This window comes from Lissotriton helveticus, chromosome 3_1 (assembly GCF_964261635.1).
Source record: "Lissotriton helveticus chromosome 3_1, aLisHel1.1, whole genome shotgun sequence".
NCBI classification, from domain to species: Eukaryota; Metazoa; Chordata; class Amphibia; order Caudata; family Salamandridae; genus Lissotriton; species Lissotriton helveticus.
In genome coordinates, this window is record NC_136061.1 from 305,973,357 (window position 1) to 305,994,525 (window position 21,169).

The window sequence follows — 21,169 nt, forward strand, 5'->3', positions numbered from 1 at the left end:
AAGAAATGTAAACTGCCTTAGTTTAGTCTCTTTGTTGCAGACTCTTCAAAAAAATATGGGAGGGTTCTGCTGTGAAAGTATTCAATTATTTAAAATAAGTATTACCCTTTATTCTAAAACGTACTGCATGAAATTCTCAGAGCAAAACTCTTTTTTTGTCTCCTTCCTTCATGTTTTTCACTCCACACCAAGGGGCAGATTTATGATAACTGGCGCATCTCCAGGGATGCGCCAGTTATCTTCCGCCGCTGCTCCGCCACCCATGGTGCGCCGCATTTACAATGCGGCGCACCATGGGGCAAAAACGGCACAGATGCGTGACGCATCTGTGCCGTTAAGGTGGAGCATTGCTGGAGTTGCGTCGCAAGCGCGACGCAGCTCCAGCAAGGCTCGGGGGTGCCCCATCTTTGCAATGCTGCGTCAAGACCTACGCCTGCTTCAAGCAGGCGCAGAGTTTTGACGCAGCATTGGCCTGAAAGTGACTGAGTGAAATCTTATAGATTTCACTCAGCCACTTTTGCGAGGCGCACCTGCCCTGGAACGCCCACCTTGCGCCGGAACGCCCACAAGCGGCGCAGAGCTTTACAACGTGACGCATCTGCCTAGATGCGTCACGTTGTAAATCAGTCGTAGGGATGCGCCACGTTTACGCCGCCTTGCGTGACGCAACAGCGGCGTAAACGTGGCGCAAGGGCCTCATAAATCTGCCCCCAAGGCTGTGAGTGTGAGCTAATGTAGTCTCCGCTTCAGAGGCAAAATCTCCTGCTTTTTTTTGCATTTTCAAAGCACACCGTGCATTCCTTATCCACATTTAGAGTGCCTCGATAAATCCAACTTTGTAATTCGCATACATATGGTACTGAACTCCCCTTACGTTAGCTGAACCAATATCAAGTTACTTGCATACATATAAAATGAAGCTCAATGTGACCTAACAGCAGAAAAGGACACTTCATTTTCACTGACCTCTGGCGCTTCATTATCACAGACCTCTGGGTGCAAATTTCACGATAGGACCCCTTCCCTCGTTACAAAGTGGGGTGGAGTCAGTGAAGCATTCTGAGTTATTGATTTACATGCTCCATTGAAAATCCTGGGCTTGAAAGTAAAACGCCGAGGTTGTTTTCCATCTGTGCCGCTTGAAGGAGGAGGAGACAGGGAGATGACGACACCTTCTCTAGGCAAAAATACAAGGGCTATGCGTATGAAAGCCCTACTGACGTTGCAGTGCAGCATTATGTACATGTTCTAGCATGCGCAGTGTGTAGCTCCTGAAAGGGCCTGACCCTAAGTGATCGAGGGTCTGGCAGTTTTGAATGAAAAAACAGTATGTTTTTATTGTGCTTTCTTTAAAAACAGTAATTATTTTAATAAAAAGGAAGACATGAAAAGGGCACGGGGGCAGTGCCCCTTTGCCCTTATGGCGTAACCACCCCCTGGCACAGAGCCTGGGGGAACAAGTCTCAATTGGTTCTGAGGGGAATTGAAGCACTCTGTGTACAGTGCTCACACCCTCCTTTGTCAGATGGGGGCTCAGTCCTCAGACCACCACAAGGGGGCGGAGCCAGCATTCACTCAGGCAGGCACAGACCTATTCAGGGTCAGGGGACTAGTCCTCCCACTTCTCCAAATGCAGATCCCCTATTCAGCCTAGCGCTGACTCACTCCCTGGAGCCACACACACCTCACCAGCCCCTGTCTCTCTACAGCCAGACATGCAATACACATCAGGCAGGCAGACAAGTAGCACACAGAAATGCCTACTTCTAAAAGTGGCATTTCTAAAATAGTGATAATAAAAATGTGCGCACCATTGCGTAGCATTTATAATTTCTATTCCAACCATATCAAACTTGACCACGCTGCTCCTCTCATATCAGGAATTACCACTGAAACACTTATCAGGGAATCCCCAATGCATTCCTACGGAAGGATAGCCTCACAGCAGTGAGGAACCAAAATGGTTGTCATTACCAGGACATGTCACACACTTAAGGTACATGTCCTACCTTTTACCTACAATGCACCCTGCCCATAGGGCTTGCTAGGTCCTACCTTAGGGGTGACTGATATGCAGTAAAAGGGGGGTCACAGGCATAGCACACTTTAGGTGCCACGTCGCAGCGGCAGTAACACTGCGCGCACAGGCCCTGCAGTGGCACAGAGCCTGGGGGAACAAGTCTCAATTGGTTTTGGGGGGAATTGAAGCACTCTGTGTACAGTGCTCACACCCTCCTTTGTCAGATGGGGGCTCAGTCCTCAGACCACCACAAGGGGGCGGAGCCAGCATTCACTCAGGCAGGCACAGACCTATTCAAGGTCAGGGGACTAGTCCACCCACTACTCCAAATGCAGATCCCCTATTCAGCCTAGCGCTGACTCACTCCCTGGAGCCACACACACCTCACCAGCCCCTGTCTCTCTACAGCCAGACATGCAATACACATTAGGCAGGCAGACAAGTAGCACACAGAAATGCCAACTTCTAAAAGTGGCATTTCTAAAATAGTGATAATAAAAATGTGCACACCATTGCGTAGCATTTATAATTTCTATTCCAACCATATCAAACTTGACCACGCTGCTCATCTCTTATCAGGAATTACCACTGAAACACTTATCAGGGAATCCCCAATGCATTCCTATGGAAGGATAGCCTCACAGCAGTGAGGAACCAAAATGGCTGTTTGTCATTACCAGGACGTGTCACACACTTAAGGTACATGTCCTACCTTTTACCTTCAATGCACCCTGCCCATAGGGCTAGCTAGGTACCACGTTAGGGGTGACTGATATGCAGTAAAAGGGGGGTCACAGGCATGGCACACTTTAGGTGCCACGTCTCAGCGGCAGTAACACTGCGCGCACAGGCCCTGCAGTGGCAAAGGCCTAAGACAGGTTTGAAAGGCTACTTTGGCGGGTGGTGCAATCAGCGCTGCAAGCCCACCCGTAGCATTTAATGTACCGGCCCCAGGTATCTGAGGTACCACTTTACAAGAGACTGACAGGTAAATTAAATATGCCAAAACAGGTGTAGACCAATCTTACCATGTTTACCACAGAGAGCGCATGCACCTTACACTGAACAGCAGTGCTACAGTGCCCAGAGTCCTAGAACCACCAACACCATAACAGAAAAAAGGCTAGGAGGAAGGCAAAAAGTTCAGGTATGACCCTGCAAAAAGGGCCAAGTCTAACACCCTGTAAGTAGAATTTGTGGCATGGAACCAAGATGGTAACCTAATAAGAATGTATATAAATATGGATGTTGTCTGATCTTTGTTTTTTATGTTTAAATTGTTATTATAGTCTAGAAAAAGATCAGAGTATTGACAGCTATGGCTTGTGGCCTTTGTTGAAAATCTTTTCAATATTTCTTTCAGCGCTCAGAATTTCCTGTTTTGCATATGGAAACAATAGTCCATTTGCTGCTCCATGTCAACGATGCCCTAATGTACTTGCACACACGAGGCTTCATCCATCGCTCACTCTCCTCTCATGCTGTGCAGATTGTCTCAGCTGGCTTTGCAAAGATAAGCAACTTTGAGTACATGGTGCAAAGGTATGGAATAATAATATCATGTTTCCTGGTAAAATGCAGAAAATAAAAACTATAAAATGGTGTTATGAAATACTCTGATGCATGAAACTTATCAAAATCTACATCACAACACAGCCAATAGACAGGGTCAACAAACAGCAGAAAAATGTTGTGTTTTCTCTAGATTCGCCTTTGCCTCCCCAGCACTGTCCAGTTGGCAGGAACCTGTGTCCTAGTGCTGCTAAGTGTGACACCAGAAGTTTCTGCAGAAAAGTAATGCAAATGTTCAGTGAGATGAACCTTACTTACATTTGGAGAACATTTTCCTCTGCTCATTAGAAGATTTTCAGCAGGTGTAGGAATGATACCTTTTAGTGTCTCAAAGCCCATAGCTTCCAACTGTCCCGTGATTGCCGGGACAGTCCTGGGTAATTCACTATCCTGAACAGTCCTGGCAATTGCACTTCAGACAGATTTGCAGGGAATTGCAATGAGAATTTCAAACTTTAGGCAAAAGTAGCCGAGCTGGTAAAATTCTCCAATGCAGCTGAATGAGAGAATTTTTCAAACTCAGATACTTTGGTCTTAAGTTGGAAATGTTTGTCTCAATTCCCTGCAATTCCCTCTTCACTGAGTAGACCCTATAATCTGCACTATGATAAGTAGGCGGAGTTAAATGATGCTAATTATGCGGAGTAGGCAGAGGAGTTGTGAATTTTCAAGTAAGTAATTGATTGTTGTGCTGCAGTGTCCCTGAAATTTGTTTTCAAATGTTGGCAACTATGAAAGCTGAGGTTCCTAACATGCAGTGCTCTGTGCATTAGCAAAGTGCTGTGGCGTGTGAGTGATATTTGTTTTAATTCAATAAAAGTAAAAGTAAAGTTATTCCAAGTTGGACATTACAACCGTCTTCAGCCAGGCTTGCTTGAATTCAGTGGCAAAATGAGCAAGGGACTCACGTCTGAGCATACCCTGGCAAGCCTGGCTGAAGACGGCTATAATACCAGAAACCGGTATAAGGAAGCTTGAATCCGGTCCAGGGAAGGCATGGCTTGGCAGTTCGGGCTGGACTGTTCCCATGAGGCACAGGGTCAGACTGATTTGCATAAGGCCATGTCTTAACTGGGGTGGCAGAGTGGGCTAAAGAACGGTGATGGATTAAACCCAGATCTGTTGACTGGGTGTGAGTGCTTGATTGGTTCACATGCTCCGTCCATCACCACCCCCTTTTGTACCGCTAGTAGCATATAGTGCAGCAGCGAACTACATTTCACAGTCAATGGCACACATAATAGTGGATGTATATTCTATATGAACACAAAAAAAGTCAGATTTGGCTTTCTCTTTATTGTACTGTTAAAAAAATTTCCAGCGTTTTATATAGCATGAACTTGACCCAAAGATATCAGACGCTTTACATGAGCACCTGTTGCGTTACAGACGGACACATTCATTTTTTGTTAGGCATGCAGTTCCCAGTTCTCCTACCTTTTCCCTAATCCATGAGCATTGAAGGATGAGAAATACAATTGTGAACTCCTGACTGAATAAATGCCAGTGAAACAGTGATACGATGGGACCCTGTATGTAGAAATTACCTGATGGACAGTAAAAATGTTCAAATACCCACACTGTCCTTATACTCCTGCCTGTGTATGTTACAATGTGTGTCAATAAATGGAAAATGCAAATAAACTGTGTTAAAAAAAACCTTGTATTTTTGAAAACTCCTGAAGATGGTTCTTTTCATAACAGCCGCAATGTGCCAATTTCAGGAACCATACCATATCTGTGTATCTGTATTACTACACACAGCCAACAGTCATTGTTTTTTGTGGTGGTTGTTGGCCGCAGTTTTATTACTCATTACATACAACTCCCCTAGACCCCTTCTCGGGCCGGGGTCATAAATCATTATCATACATTATCACAATTTGTTATCAGTCAGTGTCATTTGGACATCATAATCATGGGTCATAAATCATCGGGTATCATAAATCATTTTGTCATCATTTTGTTGTCATAAATCGCCCTGCCGGAGCATCATAAATCATTATCATAAATCATGGTCATAAATCATCGAGATTTCATAAATCATTCTGCCACAAATCTGTCATCATTCTGTTGTCATAAATCATTCTGAATGGGCATCATAAATCAGCAGCCATAAATCATCGGCTGGCCATAAATCACTGGTTTGTCTTTTTGCTCATTTGCATATCCTAGGGTCGTAAATCACCCTGACAGCTTGTAGCTTGTTCTTTGTTGTTTTCCACACCCCTTTGTGTGTGAGGGGTAGCCTTTTCCTGGAGCCAGGCCACAACTCGCTACCTTGCTAGTCTCTCCTGCGCCCTGCCGTCTGGCGGGGGCTGGGCTGGGAGTGCTGTCTCTGTGTGCTACCCCGATTTTTTGTCAGGCATACTCACCCAGCCGTGATGCATCCCAGAGTGAGTGGCCCTCCTTCTACACACCGCCCTGTCGGTGTTTTTCCATAACCAAGTCAATACACCTTTTGTTTCCGCCACGCCGCCAGGGAGGCTTCCATCTTCTTGCGGCTCCCCTTCCCTTTGTCGTCTCTTTGCGCCTCTGTTGCTCTTTCTGTGGGCCTGCCCATGCTGTTGTACCACTCGAGCGCTAGGGTACTCACCTCTAGCTGTATCTCCAGGAGGCTGACATCTGGTAAGCTCTGATCGCAATCTTCCCCGCAAACGCCATGGTGTGCTCTGCTCCGTCCTTGTCATTCTGTGTGGCACTCATGTGTCCTGTTTGGAGTCTTACAGCACTGTCTCCTCTCACCAAGGGTCATACATGAAATTAAAAATTGGGACACAGTCAGATGCCGCTTGTGGAGGCGTGATACAACATACGTTACTTACATGACCTCTACCCTAATTAGTATCACATTATCCCTGTCACATTTTTTTACCACATAACTGCCTTTTGTTGTGGTACTTTCATATTGGACATTTTCTTTACATCCCGTCCACTGAACTGTCATTTCTTACTGTGGGAGGATGAAATTCCGAGTTGGCCGTGCCAGGTTGGGGGGGGAGGCATTCCTTATCCACATAGATATAATTTCGGAGTCACTCTCCTACCCTGCACCCCAACCTTCCTTGGTCTGCCAATTTAAAATGTGCCCCGGCTAATGCTTAACCAACTCCATCATCCCATGCTGGTGGGTTTCAGGTTAACATACCTCCCTCCACTGCTGCCAAGGTCTTAGATTGCTTAGTTGTGACATTTTCTTATTTATGGGTGGTATTCAAAGATTATGAGGGACACTTCGCTCACGAGCTAAACCAAGCACGCAGGCCAGAAACACATCTAACTATCAGGAATGTCGCCCATCAGGGCAACCAGAAACTGAAGGAGATCTTGCCGCTGCTGCCAAGCACCAGAAACAAAAGTGCTCTTGTGACCTGAACGAAGGGATCGGGAAGCTATGCATGGGACTGCCTCGCTGTGAATAAATCAGGTGTGTTGTTTTACAACCATTAAACATACTCTGTTGGGAGCTTTTTCGCACCCACTAACAGCTTACAAAAATTGCAGCATTCAATTGCCTTGAACCGGGCATTCCAACTTTTATCCTTCTTGGGCCTTTAACTATTAATCATAGGTGTGTAAATCCACGTATACGAAATGTTACATTCGACAGAGGACAACAAGGGGTAGATTCATATTTTGTCCATACAGACAGCCAGTATGGTTGAGAGGTGCTCGCTCTGGACCAGCACCAACTCTGAATTTAAAGTGTAAACCAACTGCACCCCCTTCTTTTTTTTTTTTTTTGCGACATTAGAATAATGAAAGTCTAGGGTCAACACATACGCTGTACTCCATGCTTGAAATCTGCATGTAGTTCCTTGGCAGTTCATAGCCTTGACCGTTACTGTATCATTTACAAGTCGACTCCCTTGCTGTCTCGGCCGCGCTTTTGACTCTGACAGCAGGGCCAATGCTCAGCTCTGGCGTGACCATCCAAGCTTGCCTACCCCTAGCCCCCCCTCGCTGTGTGGGAAAGACATGTTTTGAAATCGGCATTTTAAAACCTGAGTGATACTGCTGGCATTAGAAGTGGGGAAAATTATTCTGTTGAGTGTAATTCACAAAAGGTCTACGTCATTGCCAGGCTTGTTAAGTGCCAGGCTCTGCTCTCGCCAGGCCGAACGTTATTCACCGTTCCCTGAAAATTATTCCCTGAACATTGCTGGAGCCCGGTAATGGCAGCAGGGCTTTATGTATATGTATATATATATATATATATATATATATATATATATATATATATATATATATATATATATATATATTTATTTATTTATTTAAATATAAATTGACCACACAGGCGCCCCCGAGGCAAGTCAGCACCCGGTGGGTCGTACCGCCACTACTCGAAACCCGTTCCCCAGTGCGGGATCCCCCGCCCTAGCCGTTAGGGCACTTCCCCTCAATCTCAAGATGGACTCATTCCCCCTCCGCAAGCATACGTTCATCTGTTGGTAGACGTGTGGTGCTGAAGTGATTTGCCAAAAAATTAGAGAAAGTGAGCCGACGCTGGGGATCGAACCCTGTTCCCCAGCTCCAAAGTTGGCATTTGATGCATGAAAATCGAATGTGGAAGCCCTGTGTGTTCAGAAATCAACAGGAATCACACTAGTAAATAAATGACAGTTTCGCCTAAAACTGAGTTGTGTTTTCTTACGTGTTTATCTCCTGAAAACTTTTAGGATGACAGGGCTAGTGAAAATAAGAGCTGCCGTTCTCTGCCCTGCCCCACCTTGTGTACTAGAGACATGACCGTCAGGGCGGAAGACATGAATGCTTCCCTGATGGTGCTTTAAACAAACTACATTATTTTTCGTAATATTTCGCTCAAAGGATCACCTCTAAGGTAACCTCTTTTGTAACAAAGCGTAATAATCCTTCCTGTGGGTTTATTTATTCATTTGTGCAGATGTATGACTTGAGGGTTGTGGAGCGCTTCACATGATCCCCATTGTCGTTACTCACGGACACATTCCTAATGCTTTGGTAGGCATGGTGGGGAGGTGAGGGGGGTTTATGTGTTTTGTCTCGGATCATGGAATGTGGTGTTGACCCGAAGCTCAACACCATTTTTCCCCGCTACATAGTGGGCAGCATAGCCTTTAGACCACATGAGCAACACGGGACACTGGGGATTTGCAGGGCTGCCCAGGGCCCACGAAGTGGGCCCTCCTAAGAGGGCAGCTCCCTTGGTGCCACATGATGGCACATGACGAGTCAGCCTCCCAATGTTTGGGACCCTCGAGGTTCTCCCATGCCCACGTCACTTCCGGGTAGGAGGGGGCTGGGGAAGAGGTACATATACCTCTCCCACCCACTGAGCACCCTCTTTGTTAAGCTGCCTTGGCGCCGTTTGGTCGCGCCGTCAGTCTTCGCGTCCCAGAGGTTCCGCTTTCAGACCAGTTGCCCCTGTGGTGTTCACGGCAGGATGGACTGGGCATGTGCTTTGATGCGCACGCGGCACATGCAGTTCTTTTCCGGGGCATTGTACGTGCGGTGTCTGTCCTTTGGTCCCGGCGCCGAGTTGGCATGCGATCGGCACGCTGGGTGTCGAGTTTCGGGCGTAGAGGGCGGGTTCGAGCCTCCCGTCTGCTCGGTGTCCTGTATTTCAGGACAGGGGCGGGTGAGTTGGACTCAATCAATCAATCAATCATGACATTTGTATAGCGCGCTACTCACCCGGAAGGGTCTCAAGGCGCTGGGGGAGGGGATACGTTACTGCACGAACAGCCAGGTCTTGAGTTGCTTCCTGAAGGAAAGATGGTCCTGGGTCAGCCGAAGGTGGATGGGGAGGGAGTTCCAAGTCTTGGCTGCCAGGTAGGAGAAGGATCTTCCCCCGGCGGTGGCTCTGCGGATGCGTGGTACGGCGGCGAGGGCGAGGCTGGTCGATCGTAGCTGGCGGGTGGGCGTATAGAAGGTCAGGCGGTCGTTGAGGTACTTGGGGCCCAGGTTGTGGAGAGCCTTGTGTGCGTGTGTGAGGAGCCTGAACGTGATCCTCTTGCTGACGGGGAGCCACTGCAGGTCTCTCAGGTGGCCGGAGATGTAGCTGTGACGGGGGATGTCCAGGACGAGTCGTGCGGAGGCGTTCTGGATGCGTTGGAGTCTTTTCTGCAGTTTGGCTGTGGTTTCGGCGTAGAGGGTGTTCCCGTAGTCCAGTCGGCTGGTGACGAGTGCCTGGGTGACCGTCTTCCTGGTCTCGGTGGGGATCCAACGGAAGATCTTACGGAGCATACGCAGGGTGCTGAAGCACGATGAGGAGACGGCGTTGACTTGTCTGGTCATCGAGAGGGAGGAGTCCAGGATGAAGCCCAGGTTGCGTGCGTGGTCCGTTGGCTTGGGAGTGGAGCCCAGGGCAGGGGGCCACCAGGAATCGTCCCAGGCGGAGGGCGATGATCCCAGGATGAGGACTTCCGTCTTGTCTGAGTTCAGTTTCAGGCGGCTGTTCTTCATCCACTCGGCGACATCTTTCATCCCTTCGTGTAGGCTGATTCTGGAGGTGGCGGGGTCGTTGGTGAGGGAGAGGATCAGCTGGGTGTCGTCGGCGTAGGAGATGATGTTGAGGTTGTGTTGTCGTGCGATGGCTGCAAGGGGGCTCATGTAGACGTTGAAGAGGGTTGGGCTGAGTGATGATCCTTGTGGTACGCCACAGATGACTTCGGTGGCCTCAGATCTGAACGGGGGAAGGCGGACTCTCTGGGTTCTTCCAGCGAGGAACGAGATGATCCACTCCAGTGCCTTCTCTTGGATTCCGATGTTGCTGAGGCGCTGTATTAGGGTGCGGTGGCAGACAGTATTGAACACTGCAGAGAGGTCCAGGAGGATGAGGGCTGCTGTTTCCCCGTTGTCGAGCAGGGATCTGATGTCATCGGTGGCTACGATGAGGGCGGTCTCGGTGCTGTGGTTGGCTCTGAAGCCGGACTGCGAGGGGTCGAGGGATCCATTTTTCTCGAGGAAGGCTGCGAGCTGTCTGTTGACGGTCTTCTCAATGACTTTGGCAGGAAAAGGGAGGAGCGAGATGGGGCGGAAGTTCTTGAGGTCGGTGGGGTCCGCTGTTGGTTTCTTCAGGAGGGCATTGAGCTCGGCGTGCTTCCAGCTCTCCGGGAAGGTGGCGGTGTCGAAGGAGGTGTTGATGATGTCCCGCAGATGGGGTGCGATGATGGAGTCGGCCTTGTTGAAGACGTGGTGGGGGCAAGGGTCGGTTGGTGATCCGGAGTGGATGGTGTTCATCGTGCGGATGGTGTCTTCGGTGCTGACCGGGGTCCAGTTGCAGAGGGTGGTGGTAGGGGGTGTTGGTTTTGTGGGTGGGTGCGTGGTTGGTGTGCCGAAGCTGTTGTGTATATCGGTGATCTTGCGGTGGAAGAACGAGGCGAGTGAGTCGCAGAGGTCTTGCGAGGGGGTGATTTCGTTGTTTCCGGCGCTGGGGTTGGAGAGCTCTTTGACGATGCTGAAGAGTTCCTTGCTGTCATGGGCGTTGTTGTCCAGTCGTTCTTGGAATGCTGTCTTCTTGGTGGTGCGGATCAGCTGGTGGTGCTAGCGGGTGGCGTGCTTGAGGGCGGTCATGTTGTCTGTGGTCTGGTCGTGGCGCCAGGCTTTCTCGAGGGTGCGGCAGTTCCTCTTGGAGTCCTTGAGTTCGTCGGTGAAACGGGGTTTTCTTGCTGCCGGGCCTGTTGGGAGGGTTCTTTAGTGGTGCGAGGTCGTCGGCGCAGGCGGTCAGCCACTGTGTGAGGTTGCTGGCTGCTTCGTTGGGGTCCGTTGTGCTGGCGTGAGGGTTCTGGCTGAGGGAGGTGGTGAGCTGCTCGGCGGTGATCTTGCTCCAGTTCCGGCGTGGAGCCTGTTATGGGTGGTGGTGGGTCGTGTTTCTCCTGAAGCTGAAGTGGACGCAGCTGTGATCGGTCCTGTGAAGTCCGTTGGAGTGGCTGAAGGAGATGTGCTTGCTGGCGGAGAAGACGGGGTCAAGCGTGTGGCCGGCGTAGTGGGTGGGGGTGTTCACCAGTTGCTTGAGTCCGAGGTTGGCAAGGTTGTCCAGCAGGGTGGTGGTGTTGCTGTCGTTGTTGTTCTCCAGGTGGAAGTTGAGGTCTCCTAGGAGGATGTAGTCCGAGGGGGAGAGGGCGTGCGGGCTGATGAAGTCTGCGATGTCTTCGCTGAATTGTGTGCGTGGTCCCGGGGGTCTGTAGATGAGGGTGCTTCTGAGGGTGGTCTTGGGGTCGGTGTGTATCTGGAAGTGGAGGTGTTCGGCGGCAGCGAGGGTGTCATTGGAGTTGGTCGAGATGCGGATGGTGTTCCTGTGTACGATGGCGATGCCTCCTCCGGTCTGGTTGACGCGGTCTCTCTGGATGATCTTGTATCCCTCCGGGATTGCTGTGGCGATGTCGGACGCTGAGGAGGCGTTCATCATGTTTTCCGTGAGGAAGGCGACGTCTGGTGATGATGTGTCAAGCAGGTTCCAGAGTTCGACGGCGTGTCTGTGGACGGAGCTGGTGTTGAGCAGGATGCACTTGGGGTGGATGCTGCTGGTGCTCGGCTTGGCGGGTGCGGTGCAGGTCCGTGGCAGGTGAACTTGCAGGTTTGGCAGGTGAAGGGTCTGTGGGTGCGTTTCGGTAGCAGGGGGGGGTTCGGCCGGTGTTGAGTGCGTTGAGGGTTGCGGCGTCGTAAGTCCCTCGTGAGGTCTGGCGTCGTCGGCGGCCAGGGGTCCTGTCGCTGGGCGCGGTCCAGGCGCAGACGGGCTTGCCTTTGGCGCGCCTTTGGCGCACAGTCGGCGCACCCGCTGCGCGCGTCCGATGCGCGGTCGCTCTGGGGGCGACATAAGAGGGAAGGAGGGGAGGAAGGTCAGCTGGGAGGCGGGAGGGAAGAAGCAAATGGGTGTGGGGGGGCGGTGCCACACGGGAGGCAGCGGCGAGAAAAACGGGGCTGAGGAGCCCGGCGGACGAACCAGGAAGCCTCACTCACTCAGTCACTCAGGGGGTACAGATAAAAAGAAAAGGGGCGGGCAGGCATACGGGGCACACAATCAAGGTGCAGGCAGTCCAGGCGGCGCTCGTGCATGGTGGGAGAGCGCCGGTCTGGAGGGAGGAGCAGGCGGCAAGAAGACTGGCAGGCTGGGGCTGCAGCGGTGGGGAAGTGACCTACCCGAGGGTCAAGGGTTACTCGCTCCTATGTGCAGCTGTAGAGAGCTGAAGGGCGATTTTGCTTCTGGCGATTACCTCGTAAAGGCTAGTGGGTTTCGACGGGGTCGACGAACTGTGGGGCATATTATCAAGCCTGGGCGATAAAATTTTCGCCGCTTTAGCGGCCGAAAACGGCCGATAAAGCGGCGATAATGGGCTTGATAATATGCTTTATTGAATTCCAATTGAAGCCCATGTTAGATGTGAAGACATCTAACATGGGCTTCGATTGGAATTCCATAGAGCATATTATCAAGCCCATTATCGCCGCTTTAAAGCGGCGATAATTTTATCGCCCAGGCTTGATAATGTGCCCCTGTGTCCCATGACGGCGGCATCGTGCTGTAGATCATGTCGGGGCGCGTTCCGGGTCCGAAGTGTCGCTCAGTGTTGGGTTAGCTTGGGCCTCTGGAGCGGTTGTTCCCCCGCCGCCCACCACCACAGTTCGAGTATGGTATTTGAGTTTATTGCACCGATTCTGTGCGGCTTCAAACCATCTCGGAAAGGGGGCTTTAAGAGCAGAGAAGTGGCATGGCCGTCCCACCCCGCTGAACGCGGGTAAAATAACCCCAGAGTTTTCCTTCGTCGCTTTCCCCTTCAGCCAGACCGGGATCCGGGATCCTTTATCCTGCCCCTGGGGGGGATGATAGCGCCACGGCCTAGGGGTGCAAAGGCACACCACACGTGCTGGCGCTTGAGTGAAGGGGGTAGTATAGGGCGCCCGAGCACCAACCTTCCCGTTCGCGAGGCGCTTTAGCGGGCTTAGCGGGGCAGGTAGCTCGGCGGAGCGCGCATAAGGCTCTCATCGGTCGGGAGTTAGTCTGCAACCTGCTAGCAGCATGTGGGCACCAAGGTACTGGTTGGGTGAGACCATCGTACCTCACTGGTTTGTTTCTCGTTTTCTTAGGCAGCGCCATAGCCCCGAGCGAAATTAGGCTGTTACCGGGGGCGCCACCCAGCAGGGTAAATTAGCATATACTGACTCCATGGGGGTTGCGAGAGGCAGGCGACCTATTTAACCGCGCGGTGAAGCCGTGTGAAGGGTGTTATCCTCAGGTTGTTGCAAGACTAGTCCTTCTCCCCAACACTCCCTCTTCTCTTGTTGTATTTCTATCAAAGCAGAGTAGCTTGCCTGCCGTAAGATACATGCTACAGAAAGGGAATCGTTTACTTAATTACTTCCTAGAATGGATGTCACTGTTGTGCGCTTTAGGGACCCCACTGTGAAATGAAGTGATATATATTCTTTGTGAGCATTCCCATGGGGGATGTATCACCAAATAGTTATTGTCATTGCGATGAGTAACATTCCAACACCGTTGACTGCCCCCTTTTTCCAATCCTAATACATTACAAGCTAGTCACTTCGATGGCTCGGGTAGCTATAGTTTCTTTTTTCTCCGAATTGTGGGGCATATTACCAACGATTAGCGATATTTGTCGCTAACGAGGCTTAGCAACGAATTTTTTAACGCTAAGCATCGCCGGAAATTATCGCAGAGATAACTTGCTATTAGCAGGGTTTGTCTCAGAAGTGATAAAAATCCTCACGCTAACTGCCAAATGAGAGATTATTGCTGGAAAACCAACGATAATCTCTCGAAGTTTGGCGTTAGCTTGATGATAGGGGCTCACAAACTTAGCCATGATATGCACCTTCCATGGGATATCATGGCTAAGTCAGGAAAAAACCCATTTGTAAAAAAAGCAGCGCTAACCACGGTTAGCGCTGCTTTTTTAATCACTAACAGGGTTAGCGAAATCCTTGATAATAGGAGAAATGTCGCTTAAAAACATTTCTCCTATTATTTTTCTCTGGAACGCCCCCTTTGCATCTCATTACAGATGCAAGGGGAAGCGTGGAGAAAAGGGGTGCTAACATGCGAATTGGCGTGTTAGCACCCTGTTGCTGATAGGGAGATAATTTTATCTCCGCTTTCTTGGCTTTTAAAGCCAAAAAAGCGGAGATAAATCCCTTGCTAATATGCTCCTGTGTTCTTTTCGGCGTGTTGAGCCTTCCTGCTGTGCGATGCTGGGCCTGGGGAGCTTTGTTGCATTGCGTGAAGCCGCTGGAGCACGAGGTGCCCGATAGTTGGTTGCTCGGGTTGTGTCACGGCGGTTGGCTGAGGATTGGGGAGGGGGTCAAGGGTTGTTGAGCACCTACTAGGTCAGGTGGGTGACTGGTTCAAAGGCCTTTGGAAGGGGGGCTTGCAGAGCTGCGCTGAATGTCTCCAGCGCAATGCTCTTTAGGGTATCAGATAAGGGAGAATACAACACCGCAACTCTCAGCCTCAAACAGGTTGTTGCTGGCGCGTTCCTTGGTGGCCATCTGCCTGGTGGCGAGCGTTGCGATGCCCCCTACGTTTCAGAGGTTACGCTTTGCGATGCAAACGAAGTGAAGGGTTATTGGATCTGGATGCCCAGAGGGGAGCGAGCACACAAGTTTCCAGTTCAATTTGGCGGGCAAGAGAGCGTGACGGGGATTAGAACGTTTGCTGACTGTCCAGTCAAGGTTGGAGCTGTGTTGGAAAGGAATGTTTCCAAAATGTTAAAGGTTCGGACAAGTATTTAGCTGTTGGAATCTGCTACAGCTTCGCCAGGCTAAAAAGTGAAGTGGAAGGTTTGAAAGGGGTGATAATTTCTAAGGGTAGTTTAGCAGAAAGTTTGACACTTTTAAAAGTGGAAGTTTCAGTGGCTCGATTTTGTGTCTGTTTTCACTTGTATCCTAGGTGATGTCTGCTAGCAGTTCCGAGGTAAAGGGCAGAATTACATTTGAGGTATTATGTGGCTAAATTGCCAGGCAGTGTGAACCAGGCCTCTGGGTGACACCTCGCAGCAGCTTGTCAAGGGTATGAAGAAGCTTGAACAGTGGCATTGTTACTGCCTGAATCGATTTTCCAGGGTGACTTCTTCAGAGGCACAACGCTATGGCCGGTCAACAAGCATTAGAGCGCCATAGAAGTCAGGGGTAGGTAGTGAGTTCGTTTGAGTTTATCCTGCTCCTTAGTTGTAAAGGAAGTGGTTGTATTCCCCCTATGGCTTACAGTGTCAGCCCACAAGGTGGCACTGCTACACTGTTTTCTCAACCGGTCCGATTGTTACATGGTTTTTAACTCCAGAATGTCCAGTGAATATTTGCTGGACGGGTTCTTGAGTTCAGCCACTCCAAGGGGAAGGGTTAGAAGAGTAGCAGCAGAAGGCCCGGTGGCAGTTAGCTATGTGCGTAGAGCATGGCTCATATTGAGGGGCACGAACTGGGGCAGCGCGGCAAGTAGGTTGTATTTTGTGGCCGTTGTGCCAGTGATGTAATTTCTAGTGACTGATCATGAGGTTGCTCAGCCTCATCATTTCAGAACTGAAGCATGGCCACTTGTATTAGAACTGAGCCATAGTTGTTTCCTACTTAGGCAATTAACACCCCTAGAGTCGGGGTAACAGGTGTAGTGTTACTTTTGGTAGTCAGCTCCGGTCAATGACAGAAGCTGTAGAGTACCGTCGACATCACGCTAAGCTAAGCACCAATTTTCAGCTTGCTGAGCCTTGTTGTGGCTTTTTTACTCATGCAACTATCGCCCAAGAAGTATGAATTGTTGGTGTAGCGTTACTGTTGTAGTACGTATAGCGAGCCAATGTCCGAAGTCGCTATTTGCAGTCGGTGGCACACTTTTCACAGAAGACCCAAGGTGGTGCAAGGTTATGATTCTTCAACAATTAGATGTCACCATCTATGTCTTTAGCCATTCTAACTGTCAGCAATTTTGCTGCCTGGTAAGAGGTGGCAGAACACGGCGGGGTGACCCGCAATCCCTGGGAGGTAGATTGGGCAGACGGGAATCACATGGGGCAGCTATTGTAAGACCATCTCACCTGAGAGCGTGCCGTACACGCAGCATTTCATCCTTCTGGGGTTAATACCAGGGGATAGCATGAAACACCTGTGAGGCAGTGCCAGGTTATCCCTAGGGCTGAAGGTGCACACACTCGGAGGGCACGTTGGCCCAGGCTGAGTCATTCACAGTGCCCTACTGTCCTCCCTTTCGGAATGACCAGAAAACAGGCAGAAGGTAGCAGTGCAGAGATAGCGCATTTTCGGTCTGAAGCGCTAGGTAAAACTTACTAATTGGGAAGGGTTTAGGGGGCATATTACCAAGCAATAGCGATAATTTTCGCTATTGCTTGGTTAGAGACAAAAATTTACCGCTGAGCTGTGGCGATTTTTATCGCAAATAAACCTTGGTATTACCAAGGTTTATCGCAAATGCGATAAAAATCGGCCGCAATGCATGAATATCGCTGAAAAGTCAGCGATATTCATGCATTACCGAGCTAATGCTCTTAGCCATGTTATCCACCTCCCATTGGATAACATGGCCAAGAACTGCTCAGGGCAGGTGTTAGCTTTTGGAGATATTCGCGCTTAGCGCGAATATCTCCAAAAGTTGGTAATAGGAGATAGCGATGTTAGCGACTATTTCCAGTCGCTAACATCTTGGCACGCCCACTTTGCATGTCATTAGTGATAAATATCACTGACATGCAAAGTGGGGCCCAAGATGGTCGCTATCTCCTACTAGCTGTCGCTAACTGGTGTTAGCTACAGCTAGGTAATAGGGAGATAATTTTATCTCCGCTTTCTTGGCTTTTAAAGCCAAAAAAGTGGAGATAAACCCCCTTGATAATATGCCCCTAGATTCTTTAGACCTGATATTTATTTGGATACCCCCATGTTCCCAACCAATCATGGTGGTATCACCAAGCACAAGCATGTTCCCCCCTGGTAGCTACGCACAGAGACAATCCCTCAGCACACTTGCCTGGATTTGTGGTTGGGATCAGGTTGAACTGAGAAGGGGGGAGCCAACGGTGCAGCACCTCTGGGGGTCGCCAGGTAGGGCCCGATGACGTCACACTGACTGGATCCACACAATGTGTGGAATCTATCCCATGCTCTTTCTTCCGAGGGGCCGATGCAACTATCAGCCAATGGCGAGGGTAATATTAGGGCTGACGAGGGGTGCAAGGTTACAAGTTGTTTAATAGAGGGATACAGGATTAAGAGCCTGAAAGGTGTGGCACGTCATGCCAAGAAATGTTACAGCTTATATGTTTTATCACTATGCCATGATAGTCTAATCGTACAGGCATTATGCTGGGAGCCGCCGTCGAGTTCTGAGCTTACATCGTAGAAAGTGGAAGCATTATGCTGGGAGCCGCCGTCGAGTTCTGAGCTTACATTGTGCAAAGTGGAAGCCGAATTAAGTGCCCTTTGCAAGTTATATATTTTTTCCTGATTCAATACTCATCTCTGGATTTATCTGTGTGCCAGGGTCGCACCACTACGTGCCATTAGACACTCCTTATCGACTTTGGAATCTCTTTGTGACAAGTCTATCAATAATTTTGTTACAACGTGGAGTATTACCAATTTGTCCCGGAGCTCGGGACATGACAGGAGTTGACCTTCAGTGTTTGCTCACGCACTTTAATTGCCAACTCATTGGCCCATTGGACACTTTTTTATCTTTGCCCTGACGAAGTTCCGCCAAGGAACGAAATGCGTTGGCTGTGTAACTTGTTTGGTATAATTACCACAATAAAGAATTGAACTTTTGGACTACAGAAGAATTCTTGGTTATATTTCAATGAGTGCGCCTTCCGCCATTTGAAGAAAACTGCGTTGCTTTATCCCTGATTTATCAAGCCACTCAGGGCCACACAAGGTGGCTCTGCGTGGCTTGATAAATCGCGCTTAGTAGTTGCATTACACTTGCCCCCAATTGTGTGGTGTAAGTGTGACGCAGCTACTTGATAAATATGGCCCTTAGTAGTGACCACCAGCTTCATATGATCGCATCCACTTTGCCTGGCACTGCAGACTTAAGTGACAGTCAACTAAACATGTCAATATAAGAGATGCAACGCTTGAGAATAAAAAATTTCCTAGCTTTCGTAACGGAAAGTTTCAATTCTATTGAGGAGTTGGAGGCGAGGATTCGGCATATTCTTTCTTCCTTTATTTATACAGCAGCCATTTTAGAGCAATCTTTACAAAAAAACTTCATTTCCCAGTGCAACAGTCAAACAGAGTCCACCATTCAGGAGCCATCAGTCCCATTAACTAATCTTGTCCCTCGCCGGAATCCCTCCTTCTTCCTGCCACCATGCCAACAGTAGAAGATCTTTACTCTGGTTTCACGGACTCCGATCCGAAAAAGGGACTTGTGAATGCCAGGAAGATTTAAAGAAAATAAACTAAAAGCAATCAGATCAGCATTATCCGTCATTACAGAGAAATACCAACTTGAAAAATCAGTTAATTACATTCATACATTGATCCGATAACCCGGGTGGGTCATTCTTGATCTCAGGGCGAGCTAATCCTCGCCTCCGAGTCCTTAATAGAATTGAAACTTTCCGTTACGAAAGCTAGGAAATTTTTCATTCTATGTCAGTACCCGGAGAGGAGGATTAGGCAAGTTCAAAGCTTGTCCACTACTTCGATCTGCTGTGTCTCCTACTCAGGCGCCAAGAGATCCCCCTGGGGATGCTTCGATTGCGCCCTACAAATTTAAATAACAATAATAATAATAAAATAAAAACCTTTTGAAGGTTGAATCTGATGACCAGTGTAGTGCATTTAAAATGTCCGCCAAGCGATCTCCCAAGACAAATGCTTTTAAAGCCATGGCACCCCTTGTAGAGTGTGCACCAAAGACTTTGGTGTCGATGCCAGCCTCTGACATGACATCGAACCCACCTGGAAATGGTCAGGGATGATACTGCTCTGGTATGCTTTCACAAAGCAGTCAGCAACTGACGTTCTCCGTGGGGTCGTAATTCTTCCGTCATGGATTCATAAGCCTGAATACATCGCATCACACACAATTTAGGTACCTTCGGAAAGGCTGGGTAAGAAATCACCTGGGTTTGACACTTAGTCTTGCGTGAAACACGGAAGGTGACCCCATCAGGTATGAAGGAGCGACCGGTGATATCTAAAGCCCGGACATCAGAAAATCGCCTACACGATATTAAGCAGAGCAACATCGCTAGTTTCGCAGACAAATAGTTACGTGAAAGGTACTTGTTATTTGGACAATCCGACAGCAAATTCAGAACTTTGTTCACGTCTCAGAGGACCGAATACCGTGGCTCCGGTGGAAGATATAGCCGAATCCCCCGCAGGAGTTTCTTGACCAGCGGATGCTCACCTACCGGAAAGTTCGCCACACTGGAATGACCAGCAGAAATAGCTGAGCGAAAGGTGTTGATCAACCGATAGGCCATACCCTTACAGGCCAAAATGCCTAAAATTTTTAGATATGGACAACATCTGCCCCCACGGGATCCAGATTTTGTTGCAGACACCAACCCATTCAGCAAGACCAGGCTGAAGGATATCTGTTGATTGGTCCGTCTGACCACATCCGAGAGAGGAGGTCTGGAGCGTTTCTTGAAAGGCCAGAGACTTGCCATCGAGTCCGGTATTCCTCCATGCTACAAGAGGGAGGGAACCAGATACCGCAAGCGGGTGAGGATTGCCTGCTGGATCGATCTCAAGATAAGGTAGCTGGGGTAGACGGATGGAGAAGCCCAGGAAAGTTCTATCAGAACTGGAAACCACACCAACCAACGAAGCATACCCCAGCTTCGACGCCAACTCCTGGAGAAAGGCTTCTGTGGCTGTTGCCCCCGTATCCAGTCTCTAACTGAAGCACCTGGGGAGTTGATTGTCTAGTCGAGATGCAGAGAGGTCAATCGAGAAGAGACCCCACAGCGCCGTCAGGGCCTGAAAATTTTGGGGAAACAGTTTCCACAGACTGAAGTCCCGCAGATAACAGGAGTGCGTATCAGCCACCTGAATGTCCATCCCCAGGAGATGTTCCGCCGTCACCAGCACCTGGTGTTTGAGACCGTACTCCCAGACGTTCTTGGACAGATCTGCCAAAGCTTTGGAGCTCGCGCCTCCTAGATGGTTGATGTAGCGGACTGCTGCTACATTGCCCATAATGAGAAGGGCGCAGGCCTGCGCCCGATCTTTGGTCCAGCAGCGGATCACTAAAGAACCTGCCATTAGTTCCAGGCAGTCTATGTGCAGAGATTGTTCTGCAGAGGACCATCTGCCTCCGATGGTGAATTCTCCACAGCGTGCTCCCCAACCGGAGCCGCTGTCATTGGACTCTATTTCTAGATCCGGCTGGGAACCGAAAATGGCACCGCCATTCCATGTCTCCATGTGGGACAGCCAACAATTAAGTTCCTCCTTGGCTTCCTCCGGTAACTGCTGGACGTACGCGAGACCCCTCCACAAGTGAGACGCTTTGAGCTTCTGGAGGGCCCGAAAATGCAGAGGGCCCAGGTATATAGCCTGAATCGAGGCAGACAAGAGGCCAACCACTCTGGCACTACAGCG

The 21,169-nt window shown here is 49.5% G+C and overlaps 1 protein-coding gene across 6 annotated transcripts in view; it reads left to right on the forward strand.

The window, feature by feature from the left end:
* Positions 1-21,169, forward strand: part of TEX14 (testis expressed 14, intercellular bridge forming factor) — a 2,253,432-nt gene that overhangs the window by 1,326,611 nt on the left and 905,652 nt on the right. For all 6 annotated transcript variants that reach the window (XM_078679858.1, XM_078679856.1, XM_078679860.1 and 3 more), the window contains one exon: positions 3,384-3,562. In XM_078679858.1, coding sequence (XP_078535984.1) covers positions 3,384-3,562 — 179 coding nt within the window. The remainder of the gene's footprint in view (positions 1-3,383; positions 3,563-21,169) is intronic.